Source organism: Artibeus jamaicensis, unplaced genomic scaffold (assembly GCF_021234435.1).
Source record: "Artibeus jamaicensis isolate MK-2021 breed Jamaican fruit bat unplaced genomic scaffold, CSHL_Jam_final contig_415, whole genome shotgun sequence".
NCBI lineage: Eukaryota > Metazoa > Chordata > Mammalia > Chiroptera > Phyllostomidae > Artibeus > Artibeus jamaicensis.
The window spans coordinates 40,397,558-40,422,980 of record NW_026521823.1 but is presented as its reverse complement, the minus strand read 5'-3'; the positions used below and the strand labels follow the sequence as shown (position 1 = coordinate 40,422,980).

At 58.1% G+C, this 25,423-nt stretch overlaps 1 protein-coding gene and 1 long non-coding RNA gene across 4 annotated transcripts in view; one reads left to right on the top strand and one right to left on the bottom strand.

Moving 5' to 3' along the window:
* Positions 1 to 1,883: 1,883 nt before the first annotated feature.
* On the top strand, positions 1,884 to 24,308 carry LOC119044410 (uncharacterized). Its single transcript, XR_005081602.2, has 4 exons — positions 1,884 to 2,420; positions 7,551 to 7,629; positions 23,084 to 23,243; positions 24,222 to 24,308. It is a non-coding gene; the product is annotated as an uncharacterized LOC119044410 (long non-coding RNA).
* Positions 23,237 to 25,423, bottom strand: part of NBEA (neurobeachin) — a 439,670-nt gene continuing 437,483 nt past the window's right edge. For all 3 annotated transcript variants that reach the window (XM_053665561.1, XM_053665563.1, XM_053665562.1), the window contains one exon: positions 23,237 to 24,664. In XM_053665561.1, coding sequence (XP_053521536.1) covers positions 24,574 to 24,664 — 91 coding nt within the window. In that variant the 3' untranslated portion in view covers positions 23,237 to 24,573. The remainder of the gene's footprint in view (positions 24,665 to 25,423) is intronic.

Here is a 25,423-nt window from a genome sequence, read left to right as displayed (position 1 = left end):
GGATTAAAAGTCAGCCCTCTGGTCCTTGCTGGCATCGGTGGGATATATAAAACGCTAAATGTCTTTTATTCCACACACGAGGCCTCTAATTCTCACCCTGCCTCGCTATCTTCATGTAAAGACAGCAGAATTCAGGCTTCGGGAGAAACTGGGCACGCACAGTTCACGCACCGAGGACTCAGCCTTCATCTGCTGAGCCCTGTCCAGGCTTGTCTGGCACCAGGCCGAGCTAACTTAACTCAGAAAAAGAAAGGACTAGAAAGTCTCAGTCAAAACAGGTTGTATTGTAAAGAACCTTTGAAGAGGCAACCAACTGTTCATGTGCTGTGCACTTCGGGGGCTGGCAGGCAGAATTCCACACAGGAGTGGGAGAAATACCCTAACCCCTTGGCAGCCTCGCAGACGCCTGCGATTTATTAATTAAGCCGGCCTAAATGCTAATTCAGCCGCTGCACACCAGGGCCCCCTCCCGGAGGTATGCAGAGGCCGGCCCTACCCTCTGCACGGAAACCCCACCCCAGCTCATCCTCCGCCCAGGGGGCTCCAGGGGACTTGCAAACCTCACTGACTGTGGCAGCCTCAGCCCCCGAAACTTCGATGCTGCTGAGGCCCCCTGGGACCTGACATCACCCCCTAGCTGGGGCTGCCCTGGCTGACCCCCTGCTGCCCTCTCCCTGCCTTGCTCCAGAGACTGGCCTCAGGGGCGGTCTGGCCTCTGACACGTGGCCGCCTCCGTTCCAGAGGTCGGGGCCCTGCACCCACAGCTCGCTCCGCCCTCACAGAGGTTGTCAGGACACGGCCGCTCTGTTTGTCTGTGTTGCCGGGGACTGCAGCCCCAGCCCCTGCGAGGGGCGTTCAGGGTTCAGCTTTCTGTCCAGCTGCTCAGGCTGGCCCTGCGCCCCCACATGTGTCCTGCGTCCCCCCTCTGCTCCTTGTGGAGGTGCATTTGAATCCTGGGGCGACCCCAGTTCAGCTTGCAGGCCGAGACTCTCACCGAAGTAAACAGATCCGCCACAAGGAGAACAACGGCCCCTGCGGGGAACCGAAGGGGCCTGATCAGACAAAGCAGACGCCCCCCCCTGGACTGGAGGCGCCCACCCGCTCCCCACCCCTGCCCCAGGGGCCGCTGGGAAACAAAGGGCCCCTCCGCTCAGCCCGCCCAGGGCTGCGATCGGCGCCCACCCTCCCAGGAAAGGTTCCTCCTGTTATTTAGAAATTAGGTATGTTTTTTAAAAATATTTATTTATTTATCTTTAGAGGGGAAGGAGAGAGGGAGAGAAACATCAATGTATGGTTGCCTCTAGTGTATCCCCTGCTGGGAACTGGCTTGCAGGGAACTGGCTTGCAACCCAGGCATGTGCCCTGACTGGGAATTGAACCGTGATCCTCTGGTTTACAGGCCTGCACTCAATCCACTGAGCTACACCAGCCAAGGCTAGAAATTAGGTATGTTTTAAGAAGGATGCTCTTGCTTGAATTAAAAAGAAACGAGATTTTTATTAAAAACCCACTTTTATTACATTGGAAGAGAACATGCTACCTAAAAAGAACAGGTTTATGACTGAGGTATAATTTGCATACAGTAAATTTCACCCTGTCCTGTGGACAGCTGGGGACAAACATGCCCAGCCCCATGCCCCACCGACCTGCTTTCTGCCCGCCCAGGTTTACGTTTCCGAGAATGCGGGGTAACTGGGATCCTACGCTGCAGACAGTCTCGTGTCTGGCTCGTCTCGTGCTGCACGTGGCCCTAGAGACACGCCCCTGAGGCGTGTCTGTCCGGGTTCAAGGCCCAGTGGTGCCGCCACCTGTGCGCCTGCGTCCTCCTCTCACCAGCGGGTGCCGGGGCAGGTAGTTCCCAGGTTTCCGCTGCTCAGAGTGAAGCTGCCGCGATCCTGGGTGAACGAACCTTTGTGAAAACACGTCTCCCTTCGTTTGGGCTGAGCCCCTGAGAGGGGAGGGCTGGGCTGTTTGGCAAGTGGCTGCAATATCCAGGGGATGAATTTGAAGAAGAGTCAACTCACCTCTGGGCTGGCCGGCCGCCTTCTGAATCCTTGCGGTCAGCTCACTGCCTTGTTGGTTTAGACACCAAGGACCGTCAGGTCCCTTCCAGCGTCAGGCGGCTGTGTCCCCAGGACGTGACCTCCAGCGAGTCCTCAGCCGCATAGAGAGGTGCCAACCCCGGAGCTGCTTGGAGGATTCGGAGAAGTGCCCGGGGCGGAGGGCGGAACAGTGCCGGGCACACAGCACCCCCTCCGTGAACTGCACCTACTCCGAGCCCCGGGAAGTCCGAGACCGGAGCAGAGGGCCCAGCTTCTTCCTAGAAAGCTCTGATATTTTGAAGCCAATATGCACACCAGATGACAAAAGACACAGCCCTGCGTTCAACACGTATTTATGGAGTGTCTGCCGACGGCCAGGTGAGGAAAACAGGCCCTGGCCCCGCTCCCTCGGAGCCCTCGGCCGGGAGGAGAAGGGCCCAGCCAGGGGCAGGTGTGATGTGTAATTACCATGCTCGTGAGTGGTGAGTGTGCAGGGGTGAGGCGGGGCTCGCCCGGGCAGTGCCGGGGGTGGGAGGCCACAGTGCACACGTTTGCTGCTTCGGCTGAATGGGGCCCATGACCTGGAGGCAGGAGTCCCCTGGGGGTGGCAGTGGAACAATCTGAGGCCCCCGCCACCGTCTCCTCCCTAAAGCCAGACAGGTTTTGCGAGAGCTTTCAAGAGGATCCTGAGTGTGAAGGGGCTGCAAAGCAGCTGGGGAAATCGGTGGCGTGTCTTGGAAACCAAAGGCGCTTCGGAGAGTTGGAAAGTCACGCGGAGCAGCCGGCTGTGGGCACAGGTGGGCCTGTGTGGCCATCAGGGACCAGGGACCAGGGACCAGGAACCAACCTGCCTCCCTCCTGGTCTCAGCCAGGTTGGACGGGTGGTCCAGTTGAGCCCACCAGGGCAGCCACCTTCGTTGTTACCCGGGTTCCCAGCTGCACCTGCTGAGGGCCCCCTGAGGCGCCTGGGGTGTCGATGTGGGGTGTGTTTCAGCACCCACTTCCTCTGGAGCCCTGTGCCTCCTCCGCCCCCATCACGTGATGCTGGGGGGGGAGCGTCCATCACAGCCTCCCCCTCCCATCCTGCGAGAGACGGTCATGACGTTAGGGCCGCTCAGCCCGTGTGGACTCTCACAGCTCAGAAACACGAACACGCGGCCTGAGGAAAAGCAGGGAGAGTTTGCACAGACCTTTCTCTAGAGGACACACCATTGCCAACCAGCCGTCAGGAAACCCAAATTGAAGCTGACCAGCTCTCGGAGGCGGGCTGACCCTGGAAGGAGGGGTGACCTCGGGCCCTTCCAGCCTGTGTCCTCTCCATTGGGGGGAAACCAGATGCCCTGGGGACTGCTCGCCCCGGTTCCCGGTAGATCCGGTAGTGACCGGCAGCAACTGTAGAAGCCGAGTGGCCTTGGAAATGAAGGGCCGGAAGCCTCGGTCGGAGGAGGCTGCCCTTTGGCAGGCTGGACCGAGCGTGTAGGGGACACGGCGTGAGGTCCCATCGCAGGCTTGTTGCGTCAGGAAGCGTTTCAAGAGCTTGTCACCCTGCACCGGGGCTGCAGCAGAGCCTCCCCTGTGACCTGGGAGGGTGTGGGAGCTCACACCCAGGAGCAAGGCCCTGAGGGAGCCGGGGTCTGTGCCACCCGCCTGCTTCTCTCAGGAAGTGTGCCTCACCCCCTCCAGCCTCGGCCCCTCCCACACGCCTCCCCTCCTGCTGCCCCTCCTGCTGCAGGACAGGGTCTGCCTGCTGGCACTGGACACCGTGCTGGCTGCTCTCCAAGCCGGTGTCCTGGCCATGTTCTGCTCCACTTCCTACCCCCGCATGGGTGGCCACGCCCTGGCCCTGTCATCACCAACACCCACGCTGCCACAGTGTCCCAAGCCGTCCCCCATGGGCTGCACAGCTGTGTCCCTGCCTCTCCCCCCAGCCTGTTCTCTCAGCGAGGCCATTGCCTGCTCCCTCTTCGGGACTCTGTGCCCTGAACTTCCTGACTCCCTTTCCTTCCCCTGCCCACCTGGGGCCCTGCCCACCTGGGGCTGCGGATGGCAGGAGAGATGCCCACGAGGTGGCCCTGGCCGCAGGGCCCCTGGGGTCATTGCTCAGCTGTCCTCTGCCCCTGCAGGACCTGCTCAGGTCTCCACCCTGCGGCTTCCACCGCCCAGCAGGTGAGCTCACCTGGGGCCCCCAGAGAAACAGGGAAGGCCCCAGTGGACCGCACCTCAGCTTCCCGCTGCACCCCCTCGAGCTCACCCACACCTCCACCACCCTGGCCTCCTCCCTCTGGTCTCAGGAGGCCTGGGGGTCCTCTCTGGTCCCCGACCCGCTCTGCCTTCCATCCGGGCTCCACACTCTCTCTTCCCACGTCCGGGTCTCCTGCTAATGGGAATGTCCTCTCTTACCCAGGCCCATCCTTTCTGCCCCATTGTTCTGCTGTGTAAACCCGTGCAAGACCCTCCCTGGCTCTTCCAAAGGCCCCCAGAGGGCGCCCCCGTCAGGCGCCACCAAGCATGCGCAGCGGCAGAGCAGTGACCGGGGCTCGGCGCTGCGACCGGTGTTTGAAAATCAGGCGCTGGGAAGTGTTTAGGGTGACCAGTCCACGCGGCCCGCCTTGCACGTGGTTTTACGAGTGGGAACGGACGTCTTTATTTCCCCGAAGGCTGAGGAAAGGGCTGCAGAGGGCGCGGGAGCGGACGGTTTTAGTTGCTGGTTTGCAGCTCCGTGGACACGCCTTTTTCCTGTTGGGCATTTTGTTTCGAGCACCTGCACACGGCGCCCATGTTGAGCGGCTGTGGGTTCTCATACGCATCAGTCGCTCTAGCCCCGTGCAGGTAGAAGGGGCAGGATGGGTGAGAAAGGCCTGTGTCTCCCGGGACCGACAGTGTCCCAGGTCGGCCGTAGGCGCTCGGCTGCACCCACAGACGTTCTGTGCAGGTCCCTGGCGAGGCGGGTGCACCACCCCCTGCCCCCGGAGGCTCAGAAGCAGACACCCTGGAAGCACTCTCGACCCTTCCCTCTTTCCCCGCCGCCCAGTCTGGCCAGAAAGCGGACACACAGCCTTCAGCCGCCCCAGGGCAGACGGAAGTGAATGCTGAGTTTCTTCGGCAACATTCCTCCTGCCCGGGCCAGGGGCTCAGTGCACATCTCAGGGACAGCGGGAGGCAAGATTCCTGTCATTACTCAGGAGAAGCGACCACAGCGTGGTCTTGTCTCCCCGGGTTTAGTGGCCTCTCTGCCTTTTAACTGCTGAAAGAACTCGCTTGTTTTTCAGTCTTACACTCCTTCCTTTCTCCCTCCCTGGGTTCGATTCTCTCCCCGTCCTTGGAGAGCTCTTGTCCGGGGGTTGTGACCCTTCGTTTGGCGTGTCCACCTTTCCCCGCTTCTTTGTTCTCCACTCTTCGCCCCCTCCCCCCCGCAGTCCCTCCTTGCCTGTTCTCCATTATCCCCGCCCGGCCCCGGGATGCCTGAGACAGCCCCCAGAGCAAGCCCCCAAACGCCCCCGGGGCCCCCAGCAGGCTGCCTCCCTGGGAAGCAAGCCCCGGACCAGGCCTGGCTCGCACGCCCCGTGGGCGACGGTCTGATTCTGGAGGCTGCGAAATGCCAGCCGCGTGGGCGCGGGGCTGTCTGTGGAAAAGAAAGCGATACTTCTGCAGGCAGGTGGTACTGTTTTACGGAGCATCTTTATGTGCAATTTCGAGTGAGCGCTCTGCAGACAGAAGGAATCAGTTTAGTGGGCGGCTGGGCCGGGACGTGGCCCGGCTCTAGGTGAGAGCAGATTTACGCACCGAAATCAAAAGGAAATCGCGGGAGCCGTCCTCGGCTGCATTCCCCGACAGCGAGCGGCCGCGCGGTGCACGCCGCGCGCCTTTGACTCCTTCCCAGAAAGCAGTCGGGGCTGGGGGGAGAATGAGTTTCCAAGGTGCTGGAGTGCGTCTGTGCAATACAGACTCTGACTCACCGGGGAGGCGTAAACAAGGCCCGGAGAGCAGAAGGAGCCTGGCGGCCAGGGAGCCCCGAGCTCCGGGTGGGGCAGTCCTTGGGAGGGAGTGTAAGGACGTCTACAGGGATTCCTGATCGACGGTTCAGCCCAGAAGACTCGCCGCCCCCTGCTGTCTGACTGGGGGGGCCACGGGGAGGTGAAGGGGCCTGGGGCGCTTGCCATTTTTGGTTTTATAAAAGGGGGGCTGTTTTCTGGGGACAGGTTGGTACAGGAGCAGCAGGAAAAATGCACTTGGGTTCACTGCATATATTTTGTGGAGAGTTCAACATTTTTTTATTATTGATTTTTTGAGAGAGAGAGAGAGAGAGAGAGAGAGAAACATTGATTTAGTGTTCCACTTAGGCATTCATCGGTTGCTGCTTGTATGTGCCCTGACCGGGGATCAAACCTGCAACCTGGGATTGTCCTGACTGTGCTTCAGTCAACTCAGCCACGAGGCCCGGGCTGAAGTGCAACATTTACACGGGTGGGTTAAATTGAGGGTCTTGTAAGGGAAGAACTTTACAGGAAGTGTGAAGAAGTAGCTGCTCCCTCAGTCAGGCCACACGTCCCTGGTCGGCGTCCGTCCGTCTGTCTGTCCCAGCCGATGGGCAGGCGCTGGCTCCGCACGAGCAGCCGTGTGGAGTCTGCGGGTCGCCCGGCCTCCGCCTGCAGAGGTTGGGGCAAGGAACTTGGAGACTAAAGGGCAACATTTTTCTCTGAAAGGGAATAATTGTGATACGGGATTTTGTTTTACTTTCTCAGGCTTCAGAGAAGAGCAGTGTTCTTCCCCTGGGTGTCGGTCCTGGCCTCGGGGGCGGGGCGGCTCCTGTGCACAGGTGTCCGCGTTTCCGGGGGACACGGGGCGCGGTGAACGGGTTCCAGGGCAGCAGGTTATTCTCCACTTCATCTCAGAAGGAAGGAAAGAGGGGAAATAGAGGGCACCGCCTACAGCCGGGGGACTGCTGGGGAGACGGCTTCCGCGATGGCCGCGGCGAGGCCCGGCCCCGGTCTCCCCGCCCGCATCCCCCCACCGCCTCCCGTGGCGTCCAGGGACGCGGCCGAAGCGGTCGGGGTGTGGGTGTCCGCAGCGTCCAGCAGCTTGGTTCCCAGGAGCGGGGGTGGGGAGCCGGGCGGCGCCGGGCTCAGGTTAACTGGCTGCTGGTGGCGCTCATTTCTGAAGGGATAGAAATATCGTGACACCGAGGTGGCACTTCAACGATCGGTCGTTTTCACTTGTCAACTGTGTTTCAAAAAAGCTAAAAAATTAAAGCCGTTCTTGTCCTTCGTCTTGGGCCCTGCACTGTCGCCCACGCTGTGGGGAGGGGCCGTGGTCAGGAACCGGTGACAGGCCTGAAGGGAGGGGTCAGCCAGCGGCAGCTGCCCGGCCGGCCGGCAGCTGGGGGGCCTGGGAGGGGGCCCACTTCGCAGGAGCGGGGAGAGAGCGCGGGGAAGTCCGGCAAGCAAACCAATACAACCGTCTTCACCGTACGTCGCCATATTAGTGTTCATTGTCTTACTCTTCCGGCAGACCGTAACCGAGTACCCCGTATTCTCCGGGCTTCCAGTTGGGAGACCCCAGGACGACAGGATGGCCTGAGGCCTGGCAGGTACTGGCCGGGGTGAGGAAGGGCAGAGGGGGCTCCCGGACCAGTGGACGGAAGCACAGGCAGACATCGGGGGTGAGGAAGGGGTGCGGCGATGCGGAGAGTTCTGGAGAGAGGAGCAGGGTGGGGCGTGGGGCAGAGGGGTCCGAAGAGGTGGACCCTGCAGACCGAACGTGCCCGGTCACTCAGGGCCACCCCCCCCCCCCCCGAGCAGCAGGTGCCGCCTGCGCCTGTCAGCGGGCCGTTCCCCCCAGGCTCCCAGGGGACGGCAGGGGAAACCCCTCAAAGAGGGGCCCTGTGAGTTTTCTCGGGGCGGCCAGAGCACAGCGCCCCACACTGGGGGGCTGGACCGAGAGGGGCTCAGACGTACGATTCCACGCCCGGGGGGTTTGACATCGCGCGGCAGCAGCACGGGCTCCTGCTGGGGTCCCCTGCTCTTTGCCTCCCTCCGGACTGCCACCGTGCGGAATTCCAGATTTCCTCCGGTGACAACAACACAGGCCCCATGACCCAACCCGAACTTATCGCCTCTGCAAAGCCCCCATTTCCAGGTCAGGCCCTTGCCGAGGCAGGAGGCGAGAGGAGTGCAGTGTGGGCCCGGAGGGGGCGTCACAGAGGGCAGGGGCGGCTGAGGGCAGCCTGCGGGAACCACCCAGGGGTCCGTGAGCACCTCGCCCTGTGGGGTTCAGGAGGCAGGAGCCACGCGCGGAGGCCGTTGGTGCTGGGGTGAGACGCCCCTTCTTTTCCCGTGGGAGCTGGAGGGACAGTGGCCCGGTTTAGGCTGAATGGGTGCAGTGAAAGGTGTTTGCTGGGCAGTGACTGAGTTCGCTCGGGTGGCCATGGGCTGGGCGACTTTCACAACAGAACTGTTTGTTCTCATGGTTCAGCGGGTAGGAAGTCCGAGGTCGAGGGGCCGGCGTGGCTGGCTTCTCCGGGAGCCTCCTGCTCGGCTCCCAAATGGCCGACCGTCTTCTCGTCGTGTCCCCACCTGGCCCGTCCTGGGTGCGGGCCCCTGGCTCTGCCCTGCTCGCACGGACACCAGCCACCCTGGGTCAGGGCCCACCCCAGCAGCCGCACTGTGACCCAGTCACAGCCTTTAAGACCTGCTTTCCCAATGGCGTCACACTCTAGATACTGGGGGTTGATCCTTCAACACAACAACTTAGGGGAACACATTTCGACCTATAACCCGTGGCCATGCAGGAAGTCACTTTCTGACTTCTTGAGAAACGCGCCAGGTTCTAGGTTGGTCTCTAACAGGAGCGGATCGGTGGGTCTCCCCTGGGGGATCTGGGGGCCCCGTGGACGGACGGGTCTGGAATCCAGGTCGCCCTGGAATGTCTGCTGACTCTTTGAAGTCCCTTCCCAGCTCCCCCTGGTTCAGAGTGTGGGACGCCCTTCCTCCCCCCGACCCCGCCGGGCCCGTGACTGTCCCCTGGTCCACGTGATGGCTCTGGGGACACTGTCCCTTCTCCCAGGCCGGGGTGGGGAGGCCGCCACCGGCCCCCAGGGCCAGGCAGAGAGGACTTCTGTTTTGACTCTTTGTTTTCTCTCATTTTCCCTTTAAACATAGCCTGTCTTATATCTCTCGTTCTTATTTTCGTTTCTAACCCCCTCTGTTCCTCTTCAGGGTAAAGTTAAAGTGAAAACACATGGCCGCGGACCTGCGCCGCTCCATTTACTCAGCTGCACCTACTTATTCAATTTAAACTGAAAGGCCAGTTTACAAACTTGCAAAAATAAGTCCTGGGCCCATGTGGAGAACTGTATAAACACAGGTCTGATTTCATTTCTACTTGTTTCATTTTTTTCTCTCTCTCTTGCAAAGGACCTTCCTGGAATAAAAGCCAGAAGGCTCATCCGTGCGTGGACACACACGCCCCGCACCCCCCAGGAAGTTCCTCCTTGATTTCTAATTTTGTAACAAAATAAGCAGGCCTTGAACAGAAAATGAGAGTTTTTAAGAGAAGGGTTCCAGCAACCTGTCAATTAACATTAGTGACATCATTCAACACAGTATCGGTTTAAAGACTGTCAGGGCAGAACGTTTGATTGTTAGAAAACGGCTCCCCGAGTAGGCGAATTCTGTTTTCTTTCTGTGAGAGACACACGCACGCTGGCTGGTCTAGCTGTTGATCCTAATACTTTCTCACTTTTGGAAGGAAAAAGAAGGCAGTTTTGGGAAACAGGGCAAAGGACGCGGTTCCTGCCAGCCCAGCTGCGCATAATTTAAACAAGGAAACGAAAACAAGGAGGCCGCGGGCCCTGAGAAGCTCTGGAAGTAGATTCAAGGGCCTTGCCCCCAGCGGGGCCAGGATATTGCAGGCGTAGCAGTTCCTTCTTTGACCCGCCCAACCACGCCGCTCTGAGGCCCGGAGCGCGATAAAAAAGACCCTCCCAAAACCCTGTTCAGAAACTCGCTCCAGGTCACTTTAGCAGAGAGATTCAAAAGCGCGCCTTGTGGAGGCAAAGGTGATGGTTTTCCTCTCGGCTGGCGGTTTCTGTCAGTCTGGAGCTTGTCACCTTCTGCCTGAGCGCTGCACTGTGTCCCCCGAGTTCCCACATGGGAGCCCTAACCCCCCGTGTGACTGTACAGGGTGGGCAGAAGGAGGTTCTCAGCGGTTCGTCTGGACAAAGAGAAACGACACCCATCAACAGTACAATCGTTCACACACAGTCGTACAAGAATATACCCACTTTTGCTCACTACTGTGTTCTTTTTAGACCTTTATTTTCATCCTCACCTGAGGACAGGGCTTGCTAATTTTAGAGAGGAAAAGGAAGGGAGGGAAGGCGAGAAATGTCATTTTGGTTGCCTCTTGCAGGCATCCCAACAAGAAACTGAGCCTGCAACCCAGGCATGAGCCCTGACTGGGAACCGAACCCCTAGCCTTTCAGTTCACGGGATGCTGCTCCGACCCACTGAGCAACACCAGTCGGGGCCGCCCCTGTGTTTCGAGACCAGGCTGCTAAGCAGGTGTTTAAGGGCAAATGAGGTGGGGCTCTAATCCAGCAGGACTGGCGTCCTCATCCGTGGATGTCCGTCCCCTGCAGCGGCAAAAGGTCATGTGAGGACAGGGCCAGAAGGCGCCTGCCACCAGCCGCAAAGTCTCTTGGACTCCAGAGCTGTCGCCTCCAGAACCAGGAGAGAATGAACATCTGTTGCTTCAGCTCCGTGGCGGCCTGAGCGGGCTCCACCCGGAGCAGCTCGGCCAGCGCTGCTTCCTGAGTTTTGATTCCGTCCCGGGAATCAAACACCTGCCCTGAGACGGGCCAGAGCCGGGAGGCTCCGCTGGTTGCAGCGTCTTGCTGTACACTGAAAGGGTGTGGGTTCGAGTCCTGCTCAGGGCGTGTGCCTCGGTTGGGGGTTCCGTCCCAGGTGGAGGCAGCCAATCCGTGTTTCTCTCACACAGATGTTTCTCTCTTGTTCTTTTCTTCTCTCTCTCAAATCAGTAGAAACATATCCTTGGGTGAGGGTTAAAAAAAAACACCATAAATGTCTCCCTATGCGGAAGCCTCCCTGACGAAACCTGGGACTTCCTTGAACTTGGGACTTTCTTTTTGGGTTTTTTTTTTTTATCGATTATGCCATTACATTTGCTCTATTCCCCCCTCCCTTCCCCTCCACCCTGCATACCCCTCCCCCACCATTTCCCCCTTTAGTTCATGAACATGTGTCTCAAATTCTTTAGATTCTGTATTTCCCCTACTATTCTTACCCTCCCCCCTATGTATTTTCTATCTACTGTCTATGCTACTTATTTTCTGTACCTTCTCCCCCCTTCCCCTCCTCCCACTCCCCTGTTGCTAACCCTCCCTGTGATCTCCATTTCTATGGTTCTGCTCCTGATCTAGTTGTCCTCTTAGTTTGCTTTTGTTTTAGGTGTGGTTGTTAATAACTGTGAGTTTGCTGTCCTTTCACTGTTCATCTTTTTTATCTTCTTTTTCTTAGGTAAGTCCCTTTAACATTTCATATAATAAGGGCTTGGTGATGATGAACTCCTTGAATTTGGTCTTATCTGAGAAGCACTTTATCTGTCCTTCCATTCTAAATGAAAGTTTTGCTGGGTAGAGCAATCTTGGTTGTAGATCTTTGGTTTTCATGACTTGGAATACCTCTTTCCAGCCCCTTCTTGCCTGTAAGGTCTCTTTTGAGAAATCTGCTGACAGTTTGATGGGGACTCCTTTGTAGGTGACTGTCCCCTTAGCTCTTGCTGCTTCTAGGATTCTCTCCTTCATTTTAATCTTGGCTAATGTAATGATGATGTGCCTTGGTGTGTTCCTTCTTGAGTCCAACTTCTTTGGGACTCTCTGAGCTTCCTGGATTTCTCGGAAGTCTATTTCCTTTGCCATCTTGGGGAAATTCTCCTTTATTATTTGTTCAAATAATTTTTCAACTGGTGGTTGTGCCTTTCCCCCTTCTGGCACCCCTATAATTCGGATGTTGGAACGTTTAAAGATGTCCTGGAGGTTCCTAAGCTTCTCCTCATTTTTCTGAATTCTTATTTCTTCATTCCTTTCTGTTTGATCATTTTTTTCTTCCTTCTGGTTCTCTCCCTTGATTTGAGTCCCAATTTTCTTTCCATTACTATTGGTATCTTTTGTATCCCCATTCATTTCAATTAATTTAGCTTCCATATGTTTCTCTAATTTGTGACTAAAGTCAACCAGTTCTGTAAGGATCCTTATAACCAGTGTTTTGAACTGTGCATCTGAAAGACTGGCTATTTCTTCATCACTTAGGTCTATCGGTTCTGGGGCTCTGAGTTGTCCTAGAGCCATTTTTGGTCTATTCGTGCTGTTAAGTGAGCGGAGCGAAGCCTTAGTTGTTTACCAGGACCGGGCGACCCAGGTCGCTGGTTTGTGACGCTGTGTGTGGGGGCGGGGCCAGAGAGGGAGCAATGGCGTTCCTCTCCGCTAGCCCAGCGCATCCAGTCACTCACACGCCTCGGGCTTGTTTATCCGATCCTAATTGTGCGAGCCTGCTGCACCGCGAGGTTTTCCCTTCTCACTGGTTTCTCCGCACATAAATGCGCGCGACCGACCGACCCACCGCGCCTCTTCCCTGTGCGCTCCGGCAGCCAGCTCGCTGGTGATCAGCGCCCTCGGTTGCCTGCGCACACCACGCACCGCCCCGGGAATTTTTTCTTGCTAACCTGCTCCGCTGCTGGCCTCGCTCCTCGTACCGGTCCAGCCGAGTATCTAGTTGTCCTTTGGACTCCGTATTGTCGATTTTCCGTGTGGCTTGGTTGTGATTGCTGTTAAAAATAGTTGTTCTTAGATTTGGTTGTGCACAGAGGCGAGGTGGATCCTCCATCTACGTCTCCATCTTGGCGGAAGTCCCTGAACTTGGGACTTTCGATAAGAAAGGGCAGGCTGGATGGCCGGTCCTGCATCAGCGAGGGAACCAGGCTGCGCAGCCATGACTGCCTCTCGCAGACACACGGCTGCCCGCTCGCACACCGGGCACCCACAAACCCGACTCTGCTCCATCGGATTGGAGCGGGCGTGAAAAGCCCTCCCGGGGGCGGCGTGGGTGTCCCGGGTGAGGCCCACGTCCTGCGCGTCTCCGCCTGGTGGTCAGGACCCCGGCCCCACGCCCCCGTCCCGGCCCTCCTGCAGGGCGTTCCCGCCCGCAGAACATTATCGTTGTCCGGGCCCCTTCCCTGAAGGTCACTCGCCAACCGTGTTCCCGGGGAGTCTCCCTCGGCTGCGCTTTCTGCCGAGCCCTCGAGACCGGCGCTTCCTCCTCCCCACCTCTGCCCAACCCGACCCGCCTGACGACCTGGTCGCCTCCCTGGCCCTTCAGCACCAGAGGGCTCCTGCGTGGGGCCCGGCAGGCAGAGCCCCGTTGAGTCAAAGCCTCCTCTCGGCCGCCTCACATCCCTCCCGCCGCAGGCCTGCCTTCGGGGGCTTTGTCTTGGCTCCCCGACAGAGACCAGAAAGAGGGCTCTTCATTCTGAACCCTGGCTGCTTCCCCCGTGGCCGTGGGCCCCGGGGAAAGATGCTCAGTCACCGGGCACTTCCCTTCCGTGGCCCCCCAACCCCCTCCCTGTGTGAATGCGGATCTCGGGTCCAGTTCCAGGTTTGGTGATGGCCAGGCACAAAAACAAGGTGGCCCGTCAGGTCCAACACCAAGAAGGTTCCAGTGAGTTTGTTACTTTTAACCTTTTTGTTTGTGCCTAAGAAAACATATAATGTAGACGTAGTGGCAATGATAAGGGTGGACTTTTTTTTTTTTTTGACTAATAAGCAAGGTGGCACTGGGGACAGGGAGGCAGGGCTGTGGTGTTGGAGATGGAGGCCGTGGGAGGACAGAGTCCCGCGGTCAGGGTCAGGCGAGGAGCCAGGACAAATGTTTAGTCTGGGACCTGGTCAGCAGCCGTTCAAAACTGAACGAAGTCCGGAGAGGAGAAATCTGTATTTGGACGGTTTCCTGGCTCAATTTCTCTTTGTTCTTTTGAAAAGTGTGAACCCCAGACACCTCTCTGTTGCTGTGCACACAGAAGAGGCCGCCTACGCAGCCTGGGGACCGGGCAGGAGAGGGGTTCCTGCCTCCCGTGGGCGGAGAGACGCCGGGTCAAGGCCACGGGTGGGTCTGGACGTGAAAGTCACCTGTTAGCCTCTCAGAAGACAGCGCGAGGAGCCCAGAGTGTGTTATGGGCTGAGTTCTCGGCCCTGCTTCCAGCCCCAGCCGTAAATCTTTCTTGGAGTCCCACCGCTCCAGGCTCTCGGCCCCTGACTGCGTTGGGCATTAGGACTTTTTTGGAGTAATTAAAGCTCAGTGAGGTCATAAGGGCGGGTCCTGATCGCTTAAGACCACGCGTCCTTATAAAGAGAGGTGGTAGGGACACCGACAGGTGCGCAGGGCAGAGGCCGTGCAGTCCTGGGGGTGGGACAGCCCCCCCCCCCGCCCCTGCGAGCAGTGGAGATGGGCCTGGGAGGGAACCAAGCCTGCGGACAGGACGCCTGGGTCTCAGATCCGCAGCCCCCAGAGCGGGAGAGAGCGAGGGCTGCTGCGCAGGTCACACGGTGCACAGGTCTCACGTGTGCTGCCTTCTGTGACGGCAGCCCCGGCAAAGCTGCGCCGCTGCCACCACCCTCCTTCTCCTCCGGGCCCTGGGTTCCCACCTCCACGTCCACCCACGTCAGATTTCACGATGATGATAACTATCTTCATCATCATCATCGCAGTCAGCGGCCGCCTCCCCTCCGTGTGCGCCCCACGCCTTGGCCTGACGAACGCTGAGTCCCTTTGTGGAGATCTGTCCCTGCCGCGTCCCCACGCCGCGTCCACCCCCAAATGTCCTCGTTCCAAGCTCGTTCCTGAGGGGCGTTTTGCCGTGTGTATAGTATTTCACGAGCTGTTTTCCCCTCGGCCCTTGCAACATGCAGTTCCTTTGCCTCCGTCTTGTCCCGTCGGGAAGCCCGCTGTCCGTCTGGGAGCTGTGGCCACGCCGGCCGCCCCGCGTCCGCCCCGGGCGTCCTCTCCCGGCTCTCGGGGGTCTGCGCCCTCACGCCAGTGTGTCTGGGATCATCCTTCTCTGGTGTTCCCTGCGTGGGGTCCCTGTGTTCCCTGCCGGGCAGATCCGCCAGTCCAGGGTGCCGATTTCTACTATGTTAGTACGTCGGCACTTTCCCACCTCTGGCAGTGGAGCGGATTCCAACAGCACAGCCTCCGTGTTGCCAAGACGGAGCCGCCATGGTTTGCTTTGATTTCTGCCCCAACTTTTACTTCTGTTTACTCCCGGAAGACACGCCTTTATTTCTGGACTTCAGGTGCGGCCCATCCAGCTTTCTCACGGGGTCCCCGCCCCCGCCCCCCCCACCGGCCCCCGCACCAGTGCCGTACACGCCCTTTTGTTTAGGTCAGTTTTCCCTCTAAACTCGGGCCTGGATTTCTCATTACCGTCTACGAGGCACAGCTGGATCTCGCTCCCCAGCTCTGCCCCTGCGCACGCCCTTCCGCCTTTGCAGGAACAGGCCGCGCCTCACACGGCCGCGGTTTGGACCAGCCACTGAGGTTCTCGTGAAACCCGCGTTCCATGCACAGGGACGGCCAGAGACGCTCCTGGGCCTCCGGCTTTGTGGACCATTTTTCAAGTGCAAGGAAACAAGTGTTTTTAGCACCCCTCATTTTTAGTTTATGAATAAGTAGCGTGGTCTCACTTTTAGGTCAGCTGGCGTAGGTGTCCTTTTTGAGCAATGGAGGAAGATGGGCATTCGTCACGTTCATTGACGAACTGTGAAGCTTTCGCTGGAAAGGCCCCTCCCAGAATGAGCCTCCGCTTCCCAAGGGAACTGTTCATGTTCCCCAGCAGTAACCTGTTCCGCTTCTGGGGGCAGGGCTAGGGGTATGGTGGGGCTGGTGGGGCTGGTGGGGCTGGTGGGCATGCCAGTGAAGCAGGGTTTTGTTTTTAAAGGAGCAGAGCAAACGTTTTGGGCCCGTCCGTCCAAGCGGCCAGTTCCGTCTGAAAGCTCTGTGCTCCCATCTGCCACAGAACCACACGGGTTCCTGTGGTCAGCCCCCCAAGTCCACGTGAATGATGGGGGGAGGACAGGCTTTCATGACAAGAAAGACACAGCTTCTTCCCATCTTTATCACACGTTAGTGAACTTCGAGGGTTAGGAAACAAAATCCCCACGGCGACATAGGCAGCCGTGGTCTCTAAATTTGACTTCTGAGTCTTTCAAGCAAACCCACACGTCCAGATTTGGGGGACACAGCAGAGCCTCTGCTGCCCAAAGCAGGTGCAGGGAGGGGGTCCGCAAGTTCCGAGGGGCGGAGCCGCCTCCCCCAGGCTGTGTGTGTGGCCTTTTGAGAGCCGGCCGGGCCCGGAACGGCTCCCTGAGGAGCCCCCCGCTCTTGTTCACAGCCCCGTGTGAGACCACACACTGACCACAGAGGGCTCACCGCCCCTCCCCTCACACCCTTTCCTTAGCTGCATTCTCTGTCTCTCCGGTGTCCACTTTGGGCCACCACCTCTTCCAGGAGGCCCGCCGCAGCCCTGGGCAGCGGCCCCCCCGCGCTCCCCGGACTCGGCCCCCAGCTGTTCTGAAGCAGCGACCGAGGTGTCCGCCGGCCTCCAGGCCTTCTGGCTCACCACGCGATGCTCAGGATACGGGCGCTGGTACTTCTGGGGGTGTCCGCTGTTTCAGGGTTCCAATCTGAAGTCAGAGGCATCTACCCTGTGATGTGCAATCACGTAAAATAAAGGCAGGCCGTCTTTATGTTTCATGCTGCCCACGAGCTTGGAAAGGGCCCTGACTGCACCCCTCTCAGTTTCACATGCTTCCCCCCAGACTCCCCTCTGAGTCCCACTGTTCCTTCTGCTGACGGGTTCTCTCACGACTCTTGAGGGACGGTTTGGGTTTTGACCAACTTCAACGGGCTGGAGAATCCTGTAGAACGTGGGTGGGTGGGTGAATGGTCCCAGGAGAGCAAGCAGGAGGAGGGTGTTCAGGGGAGGAAGGCAGAGAGGATGGGAGGGGACGAGGGGAGGGGAAGGAAGCAGAAGGGGGCAGAACAGTGGGGCTGTAACCAGGGAACCTGCATTTCCTCAGCAGGGGCCCCCTCGGTCCTGTCCATCCATGCCCCTCCCTCCCTAATCATTAAGCCCTTCGGACAGCGCGTTCTGGTCAGCACTGAACCGCCTCAGGGAAGTCTCAGGGCTCTGGCCAGGTGGCCCAGTGGGTTGGACTGTCATCCCGTGTACTAAACAGTTGAGGGTTCAATCTCTGGTCGGGGCGCATATGGGATCAATGTTCCTCTCTCTCTCTCCCTTTCCCTCTCTCTGAAGTCAATAAACATACTTTTGGGTGAGGACTAAGAAGATGTTGAAGATAATATCTAAAGATAACGTTTTGGGAACTCTGGTCAAGATGGAGGCTTAGCTAGACACGCTTTGCCTCCCCCTGCAACTGGGGAAAGAATTACAACCAGATCTCAAAATCGGAACACCCAGAACCGTTAGAAAACTGCGCTGCACGGCTGTTTGAAGACCATGGACTTAAAGAAGCCACATTCATGCAGATGGGTAGGAGGAGCGGAGTCACAGAGATGGGCAGAGAGGTGGCTCTGGTGGCAGCAGGATGGACGGTCCCACGTCCATGGGTGAGGGATAAAAATCGGGAGGGACACCTTGGGAGCCGGCGATCCCAGCCCCAGGCCAGACCACGCAGCCCAGGGTTCCAGCACCCGGAAGAGGAGCCCTCACCACCTGTGGCTGCAGAAACCAGTGGGGGTTGCGGTGGTGGGAGAAACTGCAGGATTTTCACTGTTTGAAGGGCCTGCATGGGCTCAGAACATACGCAACCCCCACGGCAGCAGCCGGAAGGGCTCCAGTCACATATGGGAGGTGAACGAGGTGACTGGAAGCAGGGTGGGTGCTGGGCAGACCCCAGAGGCCAGGCAGTGGCGCTGTCCCCTCTCTGAGCCCTCCCCACACACAGAGCCACAAAATGGTAACACGGGTGCCCCACTCTGATAATTACCAAAGGCTCCGCCCCGCACAATTTACAGGTGCTGTTTCTACGACAGGCCACGCTGCTAAGACAGGGAGTCAAAGCAGCTGTTCCTAATACACAGAAACAAATGCAGGGAGGCTGCCAAATTGAGGAGACAAAAAATTGGTCCACGTGAGAGAACAGAATAAAACCCCGCCCCCCCAACAAAAGAACTAAATGAAACAGAGATGCCAACCTTCAGAGGCAGAGTCCAAAACACCAGTGACCAGGGTGCTCGGAGAACTCACCGAGTGTGACAAAAGCATAAAAGAGACCCAGGAAGAAGTGAAGGTTACACTAAGTGTAACAAAGAAAAATATACAGAGAAGGGAAGGAAGCTTCAATGATTCAAATCAATGATTTGGAACAAAAGGAAGGTATAAACATTCAAGTGGAACAGAGAGAAGAAAAGAATTAAAAAAAAAAAAAGAGATTAAGGAGCCTCTGGGACATCTCCAAATGCACCAACATCTGACTCATGGGGGCGCCAGAGAGAGGAGAGGAAGAGCAAGGAACTGAAAACTTACTTGGAAAAATAATGAAAGAAAACTTCCCTAATTTGGTGAAGGAAATAGACATACAAGTCCAGGAAGCACAGAGAGTCCCAAATAATTTGGACCTAAAGAGGAACATATCAAGACACATCATAATTAATTTGCTAAAGATTAAAGATAAAGACAATCTTTTAAAAATATTTTATTTATTTATTTTTAGAGAGAGAGGAAGGGAGGGAGAAAGAGGAGAGAAACATCAATGTGTGGTTGCCTCACACGTGGCCCCCACTGGGGGACTTGGCCTGCAACCCAGGCATGTGCCCTGACTGGGAATCGAACTGGCAATCCTTTGGTTTGCAGCCCGAGATCAATCCACTGAGCTACACCAGCCAGGGTGATAAAGACACAATCTTAAAGGCAGCAAGAGGTAAGGAGACAGTCACCTAGAAAAAAGTTCCCATCAGACTGTCAGCTGATTTCTCAAAAGGAACCTTGCAGGCAAGCAGGGGCTGGAAAGAAGTATTTCAAATCATGAAAAGCAAGGACCTACATCCAAGATTGCTCTATCCAGCAAAGCTTTCATTTAGAATAGAAGGGCAGAAAAAGTTGTTTCTCAGATAAGGTCAAGTAAAGTTCATTATCACCAGGCTCTTATTATATGAAATGTTAAAGGGACTTATCTAAGAAAAAGAAGATAAAAAGTATGAACAGTGAAAGGACAACAAACTCACAACTATCAACATCCGAACCTAAAAAACAAACAAACGAAGCAATCCACTAGAACAGGAGCAGAATCACAGAAATGGAGATCACATGGAGGGTTATCAGTGGGGAGAGGGAGGGGGGAGAGGGAGGGCGGAGAGCGGGGGAAAAGGTGCAGGGAATAAGTAGCATAAACAGTAGGTAGAAAAATAGACAGGGGGAGGTTAAGAATAACACAAATGGAGAAGCCAAAGGACTTACAAGCATGACCCGTGGACATGAACTAAGGGGGGGAATTGCTGGAGGGAAGGGGGTAGCAGGCAGAGTGGGGCAAAGAGGGAAAATTAGGACAACCGTAACAGCATAATCAATAAAGCGCACTGAAAGAACTAGCATCTTGACCTCAGCTGGGTTTCAGCCCGAGGCCACGACAGGCCTGAGGAGCCGGGCAGCACCTGGGCTGACGTCAGGACCCAACGCACGGTCAGCCCTCCCCGCCCTGGCCCAGCCCGTCCACCGAGCCCGTGGCCCCAGCTCCCGAGGCTCTGTGTCTAATAATAGCAGCCACCGGGGTCACCCTCGTGAGCTGAATTTACACTATTGTGTCTTGGAGTTTGCCCAACGCTACTGTAAGGAAATCAAATAAAAACGGCACCCTCAAAGCGGTGCTCATCCGACTTCCCTGTGCCGTACATGGTGGTGATGGAATCTCGGGATTTTTGGAGGAAACCTCGTCTGTTTGCTCAGCCTCTCCGGGTGGCCTCGGTCTGGGGCGGGGACTGCAGGGCGCAGCCCAGGTGCAGCCCATTGGGGTGGAGATAAGAAATGATGCGTTCAGGTCGCACCTGGCAGAGGCACCCAGCAGGCACCGACGGGGCTGCTAACGAGGTCGACTCACTACAGGTGGGCACTGCTGCCCGGCCGTCGGCTGGGGCTGGCCCTGCGGGAGGCTTGGAAGGAACCTGGTGCCCACTCCCAGCAGCACAGCCTTTCTGCGGGTCAGCACCGCTGCTGTTCTGCCCCATCCCTTCTGTTCTCCATTTGTAAGTTCCTGTGGTATGTGTGGGGGAGAGAGACAGAAAAACATCGACCGGTTGCCTCCTGTACGCTCCTGACCGGGAATCGAACCCACGCCCTCGTCCTGGGCCCTGAACTGGGAACCAAGCCCGAGAGCTTCTGGTTTACGAGTTGATGCTCCAGCCGCCCAGCAGCCCGCCAGGGCCCTCAGGTGGTCGGGTTAACGGCCCCGCCTCCGCGAGGGGCGGGCAGCCTCCCAGGTGTTCACACAGCGCAGAGCAAACCCACAAATGAGCAAACTTGGGGGCCCTGCAACCAGCACGGGCTCAGCGAGGGCAGGTGCTCGCCGGCCGTCGAAGAGGGTTGGGGAGGTGCTGGGCCTCGGCCCCCTTGCTCTGCACGCCCTCGCCGGTCACCGTCCCGTGTGCGTGGCCTCCGGGGAGTGTCTCCTGTGCCAGCTCAGTGGTGCAAGTCGGGGGGCGACACACACCAGAATTTGTTTATAAGACAACGAGTATTTATTCCCACATGTTGCGCCGTTTGGTGCAGCGCATCCGCTGAGGCCCAGCCCCACTGCTCAGCCCCGGGCGGGGGCTCAACGGGCTGCCTCTTAGTGCTTCTGGCGTCTCCCTTTCCCTGTTTCCGCGCCGGCAAAACGCGTCCCTTTGGGGACTTTTTCCATCTGGGGAAACAAACGAAAAACCCACTTGGGGTGAGGTCAGGTGACTCAGGAGGGCGGGGCCCGGAAGTCAGGCCGTTTTGGGTTAAAACTGAACGCCCACCGCGCGGTGGGCAGACGCGGCGGGTCTGCAGTAAATTCACCGCAGCTGAGTGCGGCCTCTCACAGCAGCGGCCGGTGCGGCCCCTGCGGGGATGGCCTGTCCTGCAAGGGGCCGCCCTCCAGGAGGTCACGGGGCCTCCGCGGGCTCCCCTCCAACGTTCACACGGGAGCCACGTGTCTGACTTGGTTGCCCTTCTGGGTGCTTGTCCAGGGCGGGCGTTTGGGCGTCTGGCCCACTGTGCGGCCGGAATGAGAGGAGGCTTTCCGACGCCTGTGAGTAACTCGGCCCCGGGTCTTCAGGGTCTGGGACGGGTTTTCTTTGCTTGTAAGAAAGAAGCCCGGCCAGTGGAGGGGAGACCTCTTCGCCAAGGCCCTAGGACACAAGGCCTGCGGGGCAAACCCGGCCCCCGTCTTGTTTGGGCCGGCTCGGCACCTGGTTTCTACCCGGCGGCAGCGCCAAGCTCCCGCTTAACAGTTAAGGGTAGTTCCACTTACGCAGTCCTTGTTACAGTCGTCCCTGTGAAGGCCACCAGGAGGCTGATGTGGCCCCCGGTGAGGATGGGTGCGACACCCCTGGCCTAAGGGCTCCTTGCCCTTCTGGGACTTGTCCACCGCCCGCCCCACTCCTGGACTCTCAGAACTGGACAGGGGCAGCCACGCGAGGCCAGCCCACGGCCTCCCACTTCCTTGGGCCTCGGTGCTGCCTAACCACCCGGTCAGGGAGGAGGTGGGAGAAGGTGGCCTGGGGTCCTCCCGGCCTCACTTGCTAAAAGGCGTTTGATGGAACAGTGTTTGCACGTGGTGGCCACCGGCCCTGAAACTGGCTTCCAGCCTCACCCAGGGCGGGTGTGGGGCGGGGGCTGCCCCGCCTGCCAGAACGAAGGTGCGGGACCCAGCGGGTTGATCTCAACTGCAGGTCAACACACCTCCAGGGGTCCGGCTGGCCTCCGGGCAGGAGGGCTCGGGGGCCAGATGAGACCCCTCAGGTGGGTGCCCACGGAGTGGGGCCTTCACACCCGACGTTCACGCTGGTGGGCCTCAGAACCACCTGCGGGGGGCTGGGCGCCTGTGGGTTCTGTGCTGCCGAACAGGCTCCCACCAGGGCCGAACGGCGTGGGGAGCCGCGGCCAGAGGGCGGCTGGGTGGGCGGTGCTGGGGGAGGCAGGCGAGAGACTCAGACTCTGGTCAAGGTTTTGGTGGCAGACGGTGGCTCTGAAGGTGGGGCTGGGGGCTGGTTTAAAGGGGCATTTGTGTCACGGCTGGCTCGACCGAGTGGCTGACCGACGGGCCACAGGAAGGGCTGGGACGAGGGGCCGGTGGGCTCACGACGGACAGACATGAGGAGAGCAGTGGGGCGGCTGTGCCCTCCCTGTGCTGGGGATGCGGGGGGGCCCCCCATTGCCCACGGCGACATGAGCTCCAGAAGCCCCTCCTACGTCCTGCCTGGTGGGGGGGGAACTCCAGAAAGTGCGGCTCGAGTGACAACAGCCTTAGTGGTGGCACTGGGGGGTGAGCAAGTCCCGCCTTCATTGCCACCAGCACCTCCTCCCTTTAAAAAACCGAGCGGATTGCGCGGAAGAAATGACCAGGGCGGCTCCCTCCGGCCCCAAATCCCCAGCACATGGCCCGGCCATGCGGCTCCCGTCTTGGCAGATGACAGATGCCAGGGGGCGCGACCGGAGCTGCAGCCACCTCGGGCTTTTGCACAAGGAGGCGCTTGTTTCTCACTCGCGTGTGACGGCATCACGAGTGCCGGGTGCACGTGAGGGGCCCGATGAAATGTGTGGCAATCACTGAATTCTTTGCATATTTTATTTTTCGATTTTTTGATTTCCAACTCACACACATCTGGCATATTTTACATCTTTGCAATAAAACATGGTTACAATAGCTTAAGGAATTTATATATCCAAAATAGTTCACCATGATCTCAGGATGACATGGACTTGTCTTCCAGATGTTCAGGGACTTCCCGATTCTAAGCTACAGACTCAAGACGCTGCTCACAGCCTGGCAATGAGTGACTGGATCTCTACGCCGACCCCCAGAATTCCAGAATCTCATAAATACAAACGACAGGGGAGGAGGAATCCAGTGCTAAAACTTACTAGTACGAGGTGAGTAACAAAGGCGTAATCACAGCAATAAATAATGATATGTTTCTGGTGCAAAGTGCCAATAGAAAGAACCCATTATCTTGTTTAATCTTTTAAAATAAATCACCGCAAGTGAGTGTAAATTCCGAGAAAATTACATTCCTGTAACATGCCTCATAGCCCTACCGACACAATATGTACATCTATGACGACACGGTCACCAAACGTACAGAGAAGAAACATAAATGAAGTGCACACACCCCTGGGCGTGTGACTGGGCAGTGCCATGGGTGGAAAGCTGTCTGACAGCCGTCACTGGGCACGGGAAGGGGCCGAGTGCCTTAGGCTGAGAATGCGGCTTCGGGGACACTCCAGCTACGGTCACTCCTGCAATGAGAGAAACTAGGCTATTCGAGAACCGAAGAGAAAAACCAAACAGGGTGACGGCGACGAAGGAGCCTCAGCGCCTCCTCCGCGGCTTGCGCACGCCCGCAGAGGGTCCCGGAGGGCAAGCCCGGGGCGGGGACGGCGTCGCGAGGAGCCGTGGGCACGACCCCGTCTGCACGGTGAGCCCAGGCCTCACCGGCCGTCTGCTGCGTCTTCAAACTACCAAGGGGGGGGGGGGGCTGCATCTTCCATGTATCAGGTACCAAAAATGGCAGGTAATGGCTTCGTATCCAAATGCTTTATGGGTGAATTTCACTTAGAAGGGATGAATTTAGATTAAAAAGTGCAAACCATATTTGAGTGTAAATGTCAAAAATTCCCGACTGAGCCCAAACACGACCCTCTCGTGGCAGCTGTGCCCTGGCGGGGGCCCCTCTGCTCCACGGTGGTGGTGCGCCTGTCCTATCGAGACCTCAGGACTAGAGAACATGCAAGTTGTAACTCCGCAGTAAAATTAAGAAACTTTTTTATACAAGGTTTTACTTTTACAAAAGTATCCCTTTAAATAAGATGCATCTGATGTACAAAGTATCAAACATGTTTTTTTCTCAGCTTGAAAAGAGGCTGGAGATGGGATGCGGGTCAGGCTCAACGCTCCGGCTTCCTAACCGCGGGGCACAGCGTCCTCAGAAGTGTCCAGAGTCTCTTGTGACGCGTCCTACCGCCTTGTCTCGACGAACGACAACAGGTGAATAATTACCAAACATTTCCTAGTCTACGATTTACATGACAGAAGCTTGCGTGGCAGCCGCCGGCCTCAGTGGCGAGGGGACGCGGAGGGACCGCAGGTGCTGGGTGGGCGGGTGCAGGGACGGAGGCCGGCGGAGCGGCTTCCCACCCGGTGCTGCCTTTCCGCGCGGCGCCCGTGCTCTCGGCTCTGACCGGCTCCCGGCCCGTCCGGCCTTCAGTATCTGTTCTGGTGCTCGTAGTGCCACCGGTTAAAGTCTATGTTGAAAGCCACGATGCTCCCGGAAGCCATGCCGGTGATCAGTGTCCTGGAAGGGCAGAGGGAGGGACACCAGTCACGGACCGGCGGCTGCTTTGCCCCAGGCGCCAGCCTGACCTCCCAGTTCCTGCGGCTTGAGCACCCAGAGGCGGGAGGGACGGTGATTCCTGGTCCTCCAGGGGGACACTGAATCAGGCCCGCACACCTGACCCACCGAGCCACGTCAGGGAGTGTGCACCCTCGATGGACGCTTATCCACCAGTTCCTAACTCGTGGGTGTGCATTATGGCTCCAACAGCGAGGGCTCATATAACACGGGAACAGCTGAAATGGGGCGTGAGGGCCTCCTGGTGTCTCATGAAGACGCACAGGCCTGGCCGGTACTGCCCTCAGCCTCGTTGGTGACCCTTCTGGGACTCGGTGAGAGCCCTGCCAGGGGTCCTCCTACGCCCTCCCAGAGCCGGGTCTGCCCCTCTGCCCCTCGCATGCACCGGGCAGGGTTATCTGAGCGCTCTGGGGGCAGCGACCCCGTGTCCCCACTCTCCAAGGGCACAGCAAACGCGCACGTGTGGCGAGCAAGCAGGATGCCAGCGGGAACGGCGGCTCCATCGCTCAGATTATGTCAGAGGCTGCAGTGCCCTGTGCACACGGTGAGTGACCGTCCGTAACCACCGCCCTGCCCAGCGCTCGAGACGGCCTGCTCACTCCGTCCCTGCAGACAGACTCCGCGGCAGATGGAGCCGCCCTCCCCCCAAGCGGAGCAGAGGACTCTGCTCTCCTTGGTGACTGTGGTCCCCTTTCACGACAT